This window comes from Dermacentor albipictus, chromosome 2 (assembly GCF_038994185.2).
Source record: "Dermacentor albipictus isolate Rhodes 1998 colony chromosome 2, USDA_Dalb.pri_finalv2, whole genome shotgun sequence".
In the NCBI taxonomy this organism is placed as follows: Eukaryota; Metazoa; Arthropoda; class Arachnida; order Ixodida; family Ixodidae; genus Dermacentor; species Dermacentor albipictus.
Window position 1 is genome coordinate 211081908 of NC_091822.1, and position 13878 is coordinate 211095785.

At 48.9% G+C, this 13878-nt stretch overlaps 1 protein-coding gene across 1 annotated transcript in view; it reads left to right on the forward strand.

Moving 5' to 3' along the window:
- Aldh7A1 (aldehyde dehydrogenase 7 family member A1) overlaps window positions 1–13878 on the forward strand; it is a 102603-nt gene that overhangs the window by 17280 nt on the left and 71445 nt on the right. Inside the window, exons 2-3 of the mRNA XM_065425252.2 lie at window positions 6748–6993; window positions 8291–8569. Of these exons, the coding sequence (XP_065281324.1) occupies window positions 6748–6993; window positions 8291–8569 (525 nt within the window). The remainder of the gene's footprint in view (window positions 1–6747; window positions 6994–8290; window positions 8570–13878) is intronic.

Consider the following 13878-nt stretch of genomic DNA (forward strand, 5'->3'; position numbering starts at 1 on the left):
CCCGATGACGCACGCACTCCTCCAGCTCCTCCAACGGCGCCGGCCACCTTGGTTTGTGCCGGTGCCTTGCATCAGCGAGATCCCCCTATCTTCTCCGGCACAGATGACAACGATGTTGAAGATTGGATCTCGTCTTATGAGCGAGTGAGTGCCCATAACCAGTGGGACGACGTTACCAAGTTGAGAAACGTCGCATTTTATCTTACGGGCATTGCGAAACTATGGTTTCTCAACCATGAAGCCGACCTCACTTCATGGTTGGTCTTCAAGACCAACTTTACCCAAGTTTTCGGTCGGCCTGCAGTACGAAAGCTTCGTGCAGAACAACGTTTGCGCACACGATCCCAAGAGGCCGGAGAAAACTTTACGAGCTACATTGAGGACATTGTCGACCTTTGCAAACGGGTGAATGCGTCGATGTCAGAGGAGGAGAAGATCCAACATATAATGAAGGGTATTCAGAACGACGCGTTTCAAATGTTAATATCGAAGAGTCCTCACACTGTCGCTGAAGTGATAGAATTGTGCCAGAGTTACGACGAGTTGCGCAGGCAACGGCTTCACACCCGCCGTCCCACCCCGCCCGCCGACTCTCTATCAAGCCTTGGAATCGACGACACTCATGCTGCTCTCTTCGTAAAAATCCAGGAATTCGTTCGCGCAGAGGTCGCCCGCCAGCTATCGTTGATATCTTCTGTCCAGGAACCACCCCCTGCTTTGCATCCTACGATCCACGACTTCATTCAAGAACAAGTCTCTCAAGCCGTTCCTCCAGCTGTTGAGCAGCCACCAGTCACGGCTCCTCTCACTTACGCTGAAGCAGTTTCCCGATCTTGTCCACAAGCGCCCCTGCCGCCCTCTATGCATCGACCACCGACATTTTTGCCGCCATCTATGCCGCTTCACGACCGCCGGCATTTTCCTCCTATGCCGCTGCCCGACCGACAGCATTTTCCGAATCCTCAACTGCGACTCGGACCTTACCCCCACCAGTGGCGCACCTTCGATGACCGCCCAATATGTTTTGCTTGTGGTGGTGCTGGTCACGTGGCGCGCCATTGTCGTCGTGGCATGCCTCCTCTTCAGAACATCCGGCGAGCGCCACCTTTCCCCGGTTCGTTTTCGTCGTCGCCTTCCGGCCTTCCTACCTCTTCCTTTTCCCCTGACCGCCCAACCGCCTCTACTCGCCGCTCCCCATCTCCCCGTCGTCGCTCGCTTTCTCCGATGCGGCGTCGTCCCGTGTCCACCGAGCAGGAAAGAGAGAGAGAGAGAAAACATTTATTTGTCATCAGATTGGGCGACTTCCTCGCAGGGTGGAGCCCTTAGTTCAGGGCCCCATTGGCCCGCGCCACTCCGCGTGCCCGCCGGATCGGCCGTCGCTGCTCTTGCGGGTCTGAGCTGGTCAGCGCAGTCTCCCAGGAGGAAGGTGAAGGTGAAGGAATACGGGAGTAGCCCGGAGAATGTGGGCACTCCCAGGTGCAATGATATATTGTGGGCTTTGCTCCACAATAGGGACAGTATGAGGGATATTGTGTGAGGTGGAAGAGGTGAAGATAAAAGAGGCAGGGAAATGAATTAGTTTGAAGCTGTCGCCACGCAACGGCATCTTCTCGATTAAGGGAATTATGTGGTGCAGGGAAGTGTCTCCTGGTATCTCTGTAATATTGTAAAGTTTCAGTGTAGTTCAGTGGTGCTGTCGGTGCGTCGTCTGGGTTGGGCAGCTCTTCCAATGGCGCCCGGTTAGCGAGCTCTCGGGCTACCGCATTAGCGCGTTCATTACCATGGAGAGAGGCGTGTCCAGGCGTCCAGACGATACGCACCCTGTGTAACGCTGTGGGGTGTAATGATGTAAGGATGCGGTGTGTGTAGGGTGTCGCCCTCCCTTGTGCCAAAGTCCTGCAGGCGGTCTGAGAATCAGTGACCACTGTGATAGGTCCATCCGGTGCTGGCATGGTTGAAGTGTGTACGATGGCTAGGGCAATAGCAGCCTCTTCCGCAGTGCCACTGTCCACAGTGTTGAGCGTGGCCGAAGCTCTGATGGCCGCAGTTCCCGAGGCACGAACTGCGTCCACGTCGCAATGCCCAAGTCCTCGTCCCTCTCCAGCCAATGTCATCGAAGTCTCTGTCGATGGAATCGCCGCCCTGGCACTTGTAGATACAGGAGCCGCCGTATCCGTAATTTCCGCCGAACTCTCCCGCACACTACGAAAGGTTTCGACGCCTCTCTCCGACTTCTCCCTTCGAACCGCGAACGATCAAAATATAACGCCTCTCGCTGCCTGTACTGCTTGCGTCTTCATTCAAGGTTTACTGTATACCGTCGAATTCGTCGTGCTGCCCACTTGTTCCCAGGACATTATATTAGGCTGGGACTTCCTTGCAAATAATAACGCCGTTATTGACTGTTGTCACGCCGAACTCGAACTTTCTGCACTTCCCGACGTCGAGCCTATCGAAAACGACCCTTCCAGTGTTAAACTGTTTGTTTCCGAAGACAATTCCGTCCCTCCACGCTCTTCCCTGCTTGTGCCTGTGTCGTGCGCCGCTATTTCTGATGCCACTGTTCTCTTTACGCCCTCTGAGCTGTTCATTCGCCGCCGATGTTCTCCGCTGCCCTTTGCTCTCCTTACTCTTCGCAATGGCGTCACGAAAATGGTCGTCGACAATCCCACAGCCTGCACTTTAGCTTTATCTCATGGCGAATGCCTAGGCCTTGTTCAACCGGTCGACACCTTTTGCATCTTTGACACGCTTGCCGTTTCTACTTCTGCGGGCCTTGGCGCACTTACTTGTGACTCTGCGGTTGATCAGTCACTCCTCGACGCTTTCCACTGCTCCATCGACGATGGCACGTCATCTTCAGAACGAAGCCAGCTTATTGCTCTCCTGCAGAGGTTCAGCGCTTCTTTCGACAGCCATGCTTCCGGTTTGGGCCGCACATCGACCGTTTTTCACCAGATAGATACCGGCAGTCATGCACCTTTACGGCAGCGCCCTTACCAAGTTTCCACCTCTGAGCGCCGTGTCATTGACCACCAGGTTGCCGACATGCTCAAGCGTGGCGTTGTGCAGCCTTCCAACAGTCCCTGGGCATCACCGGTCGTCCTTGTTAAGAAAAAGGATGGCTCTATTCGATTCTGCGTCGACTACCGACGTCTGAACAAGATAACGCGCAAGGACGTTTACCCGTTACAGCGCATTGACGACGCCCTCGACTGTTTGCAGGGAGCTGAGTTCTTCTCTTCGCTGGATTTACGTTCCGGATACTGGCAAGTCCCCTTGGCACCATCTGATCGACCTAAAACAGCATTTGTAACACCTGACGGATTGTACGAATTCATCGTAATGCCTTTCGGTCTGTGCAATGCTCCAGCCACTTTTGAGAGAATGATGGATAATATTTTACGCGGCCTCAAATGGAACACATGTTTATGCTACCTGGATGACGTAGTTGTCTTTTCCGCTGATTTCCGAACCCATCTCAGCCGTCTCGAGCAAGTTCTCAAATGCCTTACTGACGCGGGACTTCAACTTAACTTAAAAAAATGTCGTTTTGGCGCCCGAAAGCTCACTATTCTTGGCCATGTTGTATCACGAGAGGGTGTCCTTCCGGATCCAGCCAAGCTCCGCGCTGTCACCGACTTTCCGCAACCAAAGAAGTTAAAGGAGCTTCAAAGCTTCCTTGGTTTATGCTCATACTTCCGACGTTTCATTCGAAATTTCGCTTCCATAAGTGCACCCCTGACAGCCCTTCTAAGTGGCGACAAAGAACTTTCCTCTTGGTCGCCCGCCTGTGATGACGCCTTCACGAAATTACGCCGCCTGCTAACCTCGCCACCTATCCTCCGCCACTTCGATCCTGCGGCGCCCACAGAGGTCCACACCGATGCCAGCGGCGTCGGACTTGGCGCCGTACTCGCACAACGAAAAGCGGGCTTTGATGAATATGTCATTGCCTACGCGAGCCGAACTCTTACAAAGGCCGAGGCTAATTACTCTGTTACAGAGAAAGAGTGTTTAGCCATTATTTGGGCCCTTGGAAAATTCCGTCCTTATTTGTATGGTCACCCTTTCGATGTCGTCACCGACCATCACGCCCTTTGTTGGCTGTCTACCCTTAAGGACCCATCTGGCCGACTTGCTCGCTGGGCCCTTAAGCTACAGGAGTACGACATCCGCGTCCTCTACCGTTCCGGCCGCAAACACACGGACGCTGACGCCCTTTCTCGCTCACCGGTCTCCGCTGACTGCGCTTGCCTATCCGCCCTTGAGCCCACAGTTCCATCTCATGAACTGCGCAACATGCCGTCGGAGCAGCGCAAGGATCCCTGGATCAGTGCTCTCATCAGCATCCTTTCTGATCCATCCACCTCTTCCCCATCTCGCGCTCTTTGCCGTCAGGCTACTTACTTCTGCATTCGCGACGGCCTTCTTTATCGTCGTAATTACCTCTCTGACGGTCGCAAGTGGCTTCTCGTGATACCGCGCCATCTCCGTGACCTTATCTGCGACGCTTTCCACGCAGACCCTCAGTGCGCACATGCCGGCCTCTTCAAGACCTATGCTCGACTACGCATCCGATTTTATTGGCGCGGCATGTATAACTACGTCAGAAAGTTCATTCGCTCCTGCGCTCAGTGCCAACGCCGAAAATTACCTCCCGGACAAGTCTATCCATCACAACCCCTTCCCTGCCCTCGTCGGCCTTTTGATCGTGTTGGTATAGACATCTACGGACCGCTACCCTCCACTCCAGCAGGCAACCGCTGGATTATTGTTGCAGTGGATCACTTGACCCGCTATGCTGAAACAGCTGCTCTGCCGACTGCCACTGCCCGCGACGTTGCCTCGTTTCTATTACGACATTTCGTTCTTCGCCACGGTGCCCCTCGCGAACTTCTGAGCGATAGAGGCCGCGCCTTTCTTTCCGATGCTTTGAAGGCACTACTCGACGAATGCCGAATCGTTCACCGCACCAGTACAGCGTACCATCCGCAAACTAACGGCATGACCGAGCGCTTCAACCGTACTCTTGGCGATATGCTCTCCATGTACGTCGCCTCTGATCATTAAAACTGGGACCAAGTTCTCCCTTTCATGACGTATGCGTACAATTCTGCGACCCAAGCAACTACTGGTTTTTCCCCTTACTTTCTCCTATACGGACGAGAACCTTCTACTACTCTCGATACCATTCTGTCATATACACTTGACGCGTCCGAAAGTACTCCGCTATCTGAAGCTGCTCGTCATGCCGAGGAATGCCGCCAGCTTGCCCGCTCTTTTTCCACCGAGGACCAGCGGCAGCAGCAATCCCTTCAACCTGCCAGCCGTTCTGCCCCAACTTTTTTGCCTGGCTCTCTCGTATGGCTTCGGGTACCCGCTGCTACACCCGGCCTCTCCTCAAAACTTGTCGCAAAGTACCTAGGACCCTACCGCGTTCTCCAGCAAACGTCCTCCGTCAATTACATCGTAGAGCCCCTCACGCCATCGACGGACCTACGCCATCGCGGCCGCGAACTTCTCCACGTCTCTCGCCTTAAGCCGTACAGTGAAAGCTCGTTAATTCGAACTTCAATAATTCGAATTTATGGATAATTCGAACTGTACGATTTGGTCCGGCCAAGCTCCACAGAAGTGTATGTATAAAAAAGTCCGTTAATTCGAACGCGAGAAGGTTCCCTCACGGATAATTCGAACTACGCTCGCCTGGCACACGGCCAGAGAAACGCGCCTACTGCCTACACACAAGGCTGTATTGCCTGCGAAACGGAGAGAGCGGCGAGAGAAGGCAAAATCGAAAAAAAAATCTAACCGACGCGGGGTCAGCCAGAAGGCAGCGGCGGCTGCCGCCTCTCCGTTCTACGTAACCTCCGAGACTTCGTGCCCGTTGCGAATCACGGAGGCTTTGCAAATCTTCTACAGCTGCTAATGTTGTGCAGAGATGGCATGGCAAGCGCCATCGTAACACAGCGAATCAAGTACGTCGCAGCTGCGCCTGCAATCAAGAACCAACGAATCAGGGCCTTCGCCACCTTCACATGTTCAGCCTCTTTGCCTCGGCAGTCTTCATCGGTTGTGCACGTCTGTTTTCAGCTTAGGAGGTATCGGCCATCGCGATTCATTGTGATGGTGTTAAGCCTCGGCTAACGTTCGTTTCGGTGGACATCGGTAGTGTGGCACATTCGGACCCAGAGCTTCGACTTCAAGATGGCGTGTGCCCGCGGCACACGCCATCACTTTCTGACACGCCAAATTTCTGACATGCCCTACTGCTTCTAAATCGCAGTGTACTGTTGCTCTCCTGCACTTTCGTTAGTTCGAACTTTCGTTAATTCGAACTGAAGCGGCTTCCCCTTGCGGTTCGAATTAACGAGCTTTTACTGTACTACGACCCAATAGTAGTCTCTTCGCCTTAAGCCGCCAGGATGGCGCCTTTTTATGCGGAGGGCGATTGTAACGAAGAAGAGTAGCCGCCTGCGCCACAGCACCATCGCTACCAGCATGAGCTCGTGGTTGCTGTCTTTCGCCGAACGCTTGACAGCTACCCGTTCGCGCCAGTTGCTAATAAATCTCTTAGCAGCGCTAAAGGCTTTGCTATTATGAGTAAATACCTGTGCCAGATATGAATTGGGTGTTTGACTAAGTTGCAGAAGCATTTTCAGAGTAAATTCAAGAGCACATGCTCTCTGGTCCGAACTAGCCTGCCGTTTTGGGAATGGTCTTATGTGCGCTTCTCTCCTGTAGGTGCTGACATCCTACTGCCCAGCCAATGCTCGACCCATCGCCGAGGTGGTCCAGGCTACACCAGCAGACTATGAGGCTGCAGTGGCTGCAAGTTCTGCAGCTTGGCAACAATGGGCAGACCTTCCAGCCCCCAAGCGGGGTGAGATTGTCCGCCAGATGGGCGATGCACTTCGCCGCTACAAGGAGCCACTGGGCAAGCTCGTGTCCCTGGAGATGGGCAAGATTCTCGCTGAAGGCTTGGGAGAGGTACTTTTGCTCTATTCTGCTCTGGCACTGGGCACTGTGCACAGAAAGTGTGCACTGCTCACGGCATTGGTTTCAGTTTGTACTTCCATTTCATTTATTAACTTGTCAAAGCATGCCGGCAAGAATATCGAAGACATCAATTCCCAGCTCATGTCAAGAGTCATGAGTTGGTTCAGATTCAGAATCTGTGAGCCTGGCTGAGAATTTGTCAGTCACCGTGTCAACCATTGGGATGCCTTGCACCATGCAGAGTGGTACACAAATGACAACCACCTTTGATGATGCACCAAAAGCTGCTCCATGCCTGAACACTTGGTATACATCTTAAACTGGTTAACAGAGCCTTGAAGCACTTCTTATTCAAGTCGAGCAATGCATTTGAAGTTGAACTAGACTATTTCAGAAACACTTTACAGCAACAAGGGCGCACTGTCCAAGTCCTATTTTCGATGTTCATGTAGATGACACTATTTCCGATTTCGGCACCTACGACATGCCAAATGGGGTTGACCTCGGCAAGCTGCAGTGCGCTCAGCAAGCGCGCTGATTGCGGTATCTGCACTACATAGCTGAATGCAGCTACATGCAACTTTAGTGCCTATGCGCAGCGTTTGCATTGTACGTGACAAGGCTGGAGTGCGTACTCAAGCTCATGTTTCTGTCCTCGCATGGTGCTATTTAGACATGTCATTGCATTGGCATTGATTCCTGCAGCCTGGCCGCATGAACGGTCCTCAAGATTAGCATTTCTCAAGCTAGAACAATGTGCAATATAGCATCAGTTAATCAGTACAGCTATTGTAGCAGTAAACTGTACTCTGTGTGATTACTGTGCGAAAATGACATTTGAAAAGACAACACTGTATACCTGCTCTCCACACATATTTGCTGCAGTGTTCATTGCAGAGCAAGTCTCTGGAAAATGTGCTGTACAAGGTGAGACTACCTTATTAAATAAACATTCTGTGAGTTGCTGAAGCTATAACTTAATGCTAAACTGCTTTTAAGTTATGAGAAAAAGGGATTTCAAGCATCACCAATAGTGCTTTACGTTTTTAATGGTGTGTAGATAGTAAACTTCATGAAAATGTATCCACTACAAGGAATAAAAATCTGAAGACAAAGCTTCAGCCAATCCATGCTCTTATTTCACCAGTACTTGAGTCTGTGGGTATCTTGTTCAATGCAAGCTAAGGAATTGAGGATTGGTGATTATTAAATGATTCCTAATTTTGCAACATCTTGTACTTTTTTATGTCTTGCACACAAGTATATTTACCGCTTATGTGTTATGCAGGTTCAGGAGTATATTGACGTGTGTGACTATGCTGTTGGCCTGTCGCGCACCATTGAGGGAAAGTGGCTTCCTAGTGAACGGCCAGGTCACGCTCTCCTTGAAGCCTGGAATCCACTGGGCATTGTGGGTGTCATAACAGCCTTCAACTTCCCAGTGGCTGTCTATGGTTGGAACAGCGCTATTGCCCTCGTCTGTGGCGACACACTCCTCTGGAAGACAGCCAGCACAACTCCACTATGTGGTGTTGCTGTGACAAAGATTATCGCCCAGGTCCTTGAGGTGAGGTGGTCTATTTCTGTGGTTCCTGGTGCAGTACTAATTGACCAATATAAAGTTGTGTGAAAATCTAAAGCAAACTACACTGCAGAAGCTGGGAATATTGACGCTTTCTTAAAATTGGAAATTCCTTGTCATGTGTACTTTTGTCATGCGTAGCACAGTGGCTATGGCGTTGTGCTGCCGAGGTCATGGGTTCAATCCCCACTGTGGCTGCCACATTCTTTGGCGATCTTCCAGTCAGTGGGCAGTAGACCAGCTGACAAGGACTGCTGAAAATAATTATGCTAAATTTCAGTGAACAAAGCTTATGTGTTTTTTCAGTATGTTATCAATACCAGGCGGTATATGCTCCATTTCTGTAGTTCCTCGAATCAGTGCTGAAGCTACGAGGCCTGCAAGTGCAGATTCTTTGCATCGGGATGTAGTGCCATAGTTTAGAACCTGTTGCTTCACTAAATAGCCTTAACAAGTGTTCTCCTCTGCAGATGTGTCTGGAAGCTCCTCTGCAGGAGAGCTTTGATTTTTTGTGCAGTGTTTCTCTCCACTTTTGCGAATAAAAACATGCAAAGAATGAAAGAAATCAATGCAACACTGTTTTATAGCCATTAATTTCAATTTAGTGTTTACAAACACTCAGTTGCTTTGACTTCGACTAAATTCATGTGTAGTCAGCACAGCCACAGTACTGCTGTGGGCTCCCTCTTGGGTCGTGCTTTGTCCTTTGCGAGAATGCCATCTTCAGGCTCGCATGTATGGTATCATTTCAAGCTGCTCTCTTACGTGAAATAGATACTGTATTTACACGATTGTAAGTCGACCACTTTTTTTAAATTTGAAAATCTGAAGGGGGGGGGTCGACTTACAATCGAAACCAAAACATGGCACCGCCAAAAAAGCAAGACCAACAGGAGCTACAACGTAGTTACAATTTTATGTTTGCTCTATGGCCCCACCCATAGCATTTTGCTATCCCGCATGTTTGTTCGCTTTTTGGAACGGTTTTTTAAAATTTTTGAGAGTTTTACACACGACCGGCTTTATTACTCGCGACTAGGGTGCCTCGATGCGCGCGCCCCCCTCCGCCGCTCCGTGGAGGGTGGGGACGACCGCGTCGTCTGCTACGGAGTCCGCCGTATTTGTGCCCACTTCTTTCATCGCGCTTCGGGAGCGCGCACTGGTGCCGAACGCGTTTCCTTGAAAGTAAGCTGTTTTTCTCGCCAAACGACACAAATCATTATGAATAGAAGGAGAATGACTCAAATGATAAAATGTCACACTTTCGGCGAAGTCAAGAACCTCAGTGGCTGCTATCAGAAGGCAGTCATTCTTCGAAAGCGCACACACACAAACGAGGCTGAAGTGGGGTATTTGGAATGTATTGCGACATCCAATATTTTATGAAACCTCTTATATTCTCCGGCCTTAAAAAGTTCGCGTCGAGTTAACTGAATATTTCTTTTTCATTACAGCAAAACACTTATGTAGAAATCACTGAAAGAATCCACAAAAAATATGGTGTTGTGATCAAAAGCTTTGCGACACCGCTGCATCAACAATGTGCGAAAAATATGAAAACACTATAGAAAAAAGTTATAAAAAGTACACACCAGCTATGTGCACACTATCAAAACTGTGGTTTCACTGCAAGTTTACTGCAGCACACGTTTTGCTTCCGCGGCCGTTGACTTCTTTCTTTTCAAGCTGACGCAGGTGAATGCGTAACCTCATTCGGGCATAGGTGGAAATGAGAAGCTTCTGAACAGTTGCACTGTGCACTTGGCAAGCATTCACGTTGAACTTTCCCATTTTGCTCAAGTACGTCACAACAGCCTGTAAAGGAGATTGTACAGTAAGAAGGCTTTCGGTCCATTCAGTGATTCCCTTGAATAGCTCCTCGCACGACTTCAGAATACTCATTACTTGAGCACTGGGGCAATGCAGGTTGTCGCCGTTCCGGATGTATTCTTTTAGCCTTGTCAGGTAAGAATGCCGACTGTCTGTCGAACCTAGCAGAGCAGTTTTGCACTGCTCGCAACTGCTTATCTTTTTGATAATGCCTTTCACGAGGAATCCGGCAATATGAAAGAGGGTGCTACATTCTGTAGATATCGGCTCTTCAATGAAGAGTATCTCAGAATCATCGATTTCAGATGGGTCTGGTTCAGCTAGCTCACACTTGCCATCTGTCAGTAGATCAACCAGATACTCCGAATCATCGACAGCATAGCTGGTTGTCTTCGACGTGCGCCAAAATTGGCTAATGCACACAACTTTGAGAGCATATTTCGTGTCCAATGCATCTGGAACCGGCTTCTTCAGGCGAACAACAGAGAAAAGGTTTTCCAGGCAATCTTGCAGTATTCTGCCAGTTAGAAAGAAAGTGTAACCTTCAGAGCTCAAAAGAATGTCCTGGAGTTGAAGTACAGCAGTAGTGGTGATTAGAAGGCCTGCCTGTAATGGCTTCCACTGCGAGGTGCTGCCCATATTCATGCCTTGAAAAGTATTGATGGCCAGCTTGAGAGTACAGACAGCTTCATAATGCTTCTCCATGTCTTGAAGACTAAGAGAAACGGAGGGGTGGCGCGATGACATCAGAGTATACCACCTTGATAAAAGTTCTAAAAACCATGCTGTGGTTTCGGCTTCTTGCTCCAGTATTTTTTCTTTCACCAAGTACCGGATTGCAGCGGGGGTCTTTTTGAAAAATTGCACTGCAAGTCCCACTTTCATCTTTGTGAAATGTCCTGAGGAAACATGTGCTTCAGAAAGCTTCGGCGCGAGCTTCAGCTCCCTTTCTTTGTCGAACTCTAGGACAGCGCGTACGTGCTCTAGTTTCACATCCTTTGAAGGTAGGTTGTGCTCGCTGACGGTTGCATCACTTAATGTGAACACGATAGAGTTTAGAAGCTGACCCTTGATATTCTTGAGCACATGGGCAGCATCTGCATTGAAAACTAACTCCGTTTCACTGAATGACAGATGTGTTATAGAGCACGTAGTCTTGGAGTTCCGATGGCTGGAAAACCCGAGATCGCCCCACATCGCTCGGTTTGATGCGCCCATATCTGACGTTACTGCTCGGACTCTGAGCGAAATATCTGCACACAGGCGGACAATTTCGAGAACGCAGTCCTTGAGAGTACTGCCGTCGACGTGGCTCCCAGTAAAATGGTATGCGATCACCTGTTTCCATCGGTTGTTGAGGCCTCCTACCATGAACACCAGTGCATGACTAGCGGGATTATCTGGCTTAGGTGGAAGCGTCACACCTCCGAACACGGTGTCTTCAGCACGGTCAAGCTGAAACCCTTGCGCTATCTCCATTTCGTCAAGGAACAAAACACAGTCTCTTTCAATGTCTTCCATGCCTTGCGCTTTGATCCTGAGGAGTTCAACAACATCATTCAAGATTCCCGGCGAGAATTTCAACCCCTGGAGGCGACGATTCAATGTTCTATCTGTCGGCAGTGGATACCCAAGCTGTATCAGTGCTCTGTAGCCAGACTTTCCGCAAGCAAACTTCAGTTGCAGCCCCTGTTTAATTGTCTGCGGCGACCACGTAGACCCTTGATTGCTGCTTCTCGAAAGCGCCTGCACTTGGTCTTCATTAAGAAATTTTATTCGCCTTTCGAAGGTTTCTATTTTACTTCCTAGTTTTCGCACCTTCTTTTTTAGGGACTGAATAGTCACGTTAGCCTTCTTGTGAACTTCTTGAAGCTGCATGTAGCTTTGTCTTGCATCGTCTAGTTGCTTTTTTAGCTCGGCACAAGAGCTGGAGGAAGCATGTACATTGCATACTTGTTCTTGTTGTGTTTGCGACTCATTGCAGACTGCCTCCTGATTGCAGTTCATGCTGTCTTGTGCACTGCAAGAGTGGACTGGCAGAGAATCTAGATGACACCCTGAAGACAATTCAAAAGCTGCAGAAACTTCTGGTTTTCCTTGTGGCACCACTGTTATGGCTGCAGATGCTAGAACAGGTGTGCTTCTTTCCTTCGGCTCCTTTCGGTGGGGAACCAAAGCTGCACAATAAACAGGAAATTTTAGAGCTTATGGACTCAGTCAAAAGCATCGAAAGGTGACACTATAATTTCCCAGTTGCGTGAATGACAAGGCAGTTTCAAGTAAAGAAATGTAAGGTTGAGAAGTATGCGCGCTTACAGTCCTCAATTGCGCCAGTATACTAACATATCAGCAACAGTGATATGCATTGCAAAAGTAATCACTACTGAAACATATGGTACAACTTACGTCGGAACGAAAAGATGGTTGGCACAGCGTTTCCTTTCAGCAGCTTTCGTCCGTCCGCGCGGTTGTTTTCGAAGCAGCTGTCCACAAAATGGGCCTGCGCACCAAAGAAATAGTAATATTAACAGTCGAGTAATCACTGCACAAGGAACTAAATCCGCCCCCATGACATTACATTTAATATACACAAGGCCACGTGATGATACTCGAGGGATTTTCAAGCATTTCACTTTTCTGCTGTTCCATTTTTGTCGGCTTTTAGGGGCAAAATTTTTTGGAAATTGGTATAGGAAAGTAAGTCACTAAGGCAAACGAACATAGTAGGCGGACGGCATATCGAAAAAAAAGAACACAGTAAGAGCAAAATAAGTCCTTAGAGACGATTGATTCGAAGTGCGAAAGCATACGCCTTTCGCTTTTTAAGAATCAACGATTACCACATTAAACTCCTTTACAGCTGCAATTTTTGATCGTTTGTTCTGCTCAGTCCTTTTAAGTCATACTTATGTTGCTGAGTAGCCGTAAGTAATCTGTATTTTGATAATTTATTTTCGGTGGTCGTTAATTTTGCTGCATTATTTTAAGCCAGTCTAATTTTTCTGCGTCATTCTAAGTCAATATTTATTTTGTTCAATAAATTTAAGCCATATTAATTTGTATTGAGTAATTCTTAAGCAATAGTAATTGTCATAGTCATTAATCCCAGCCTTATACTTTCTTACTTTTAATTATAGTCATCTCTATTCATTGTAACACTAGCTACAAAGTAATTACGCACAATCGTTAGGGTAATTAGTCAATGACATCATAATACACTCAAGTCGGTGACACTAATGATGTGTTTATTATAATTCTATCACATATGACGAAATAATCACGCATAGACTACTGCGCTGAGGCTGCAGACAGACGACGAAGGTCGATCTTCGCCGACAAGGCACTCTAATATGACCCTTTGCAAAAACCTTTCACCACGGCCACCAAACTGGTTTTGGGGTTAGAAATAAGGTGCAGCAAAGGAGACACCTATGCCCTGAACAATGCCAGGTTCCCTGCCTTCA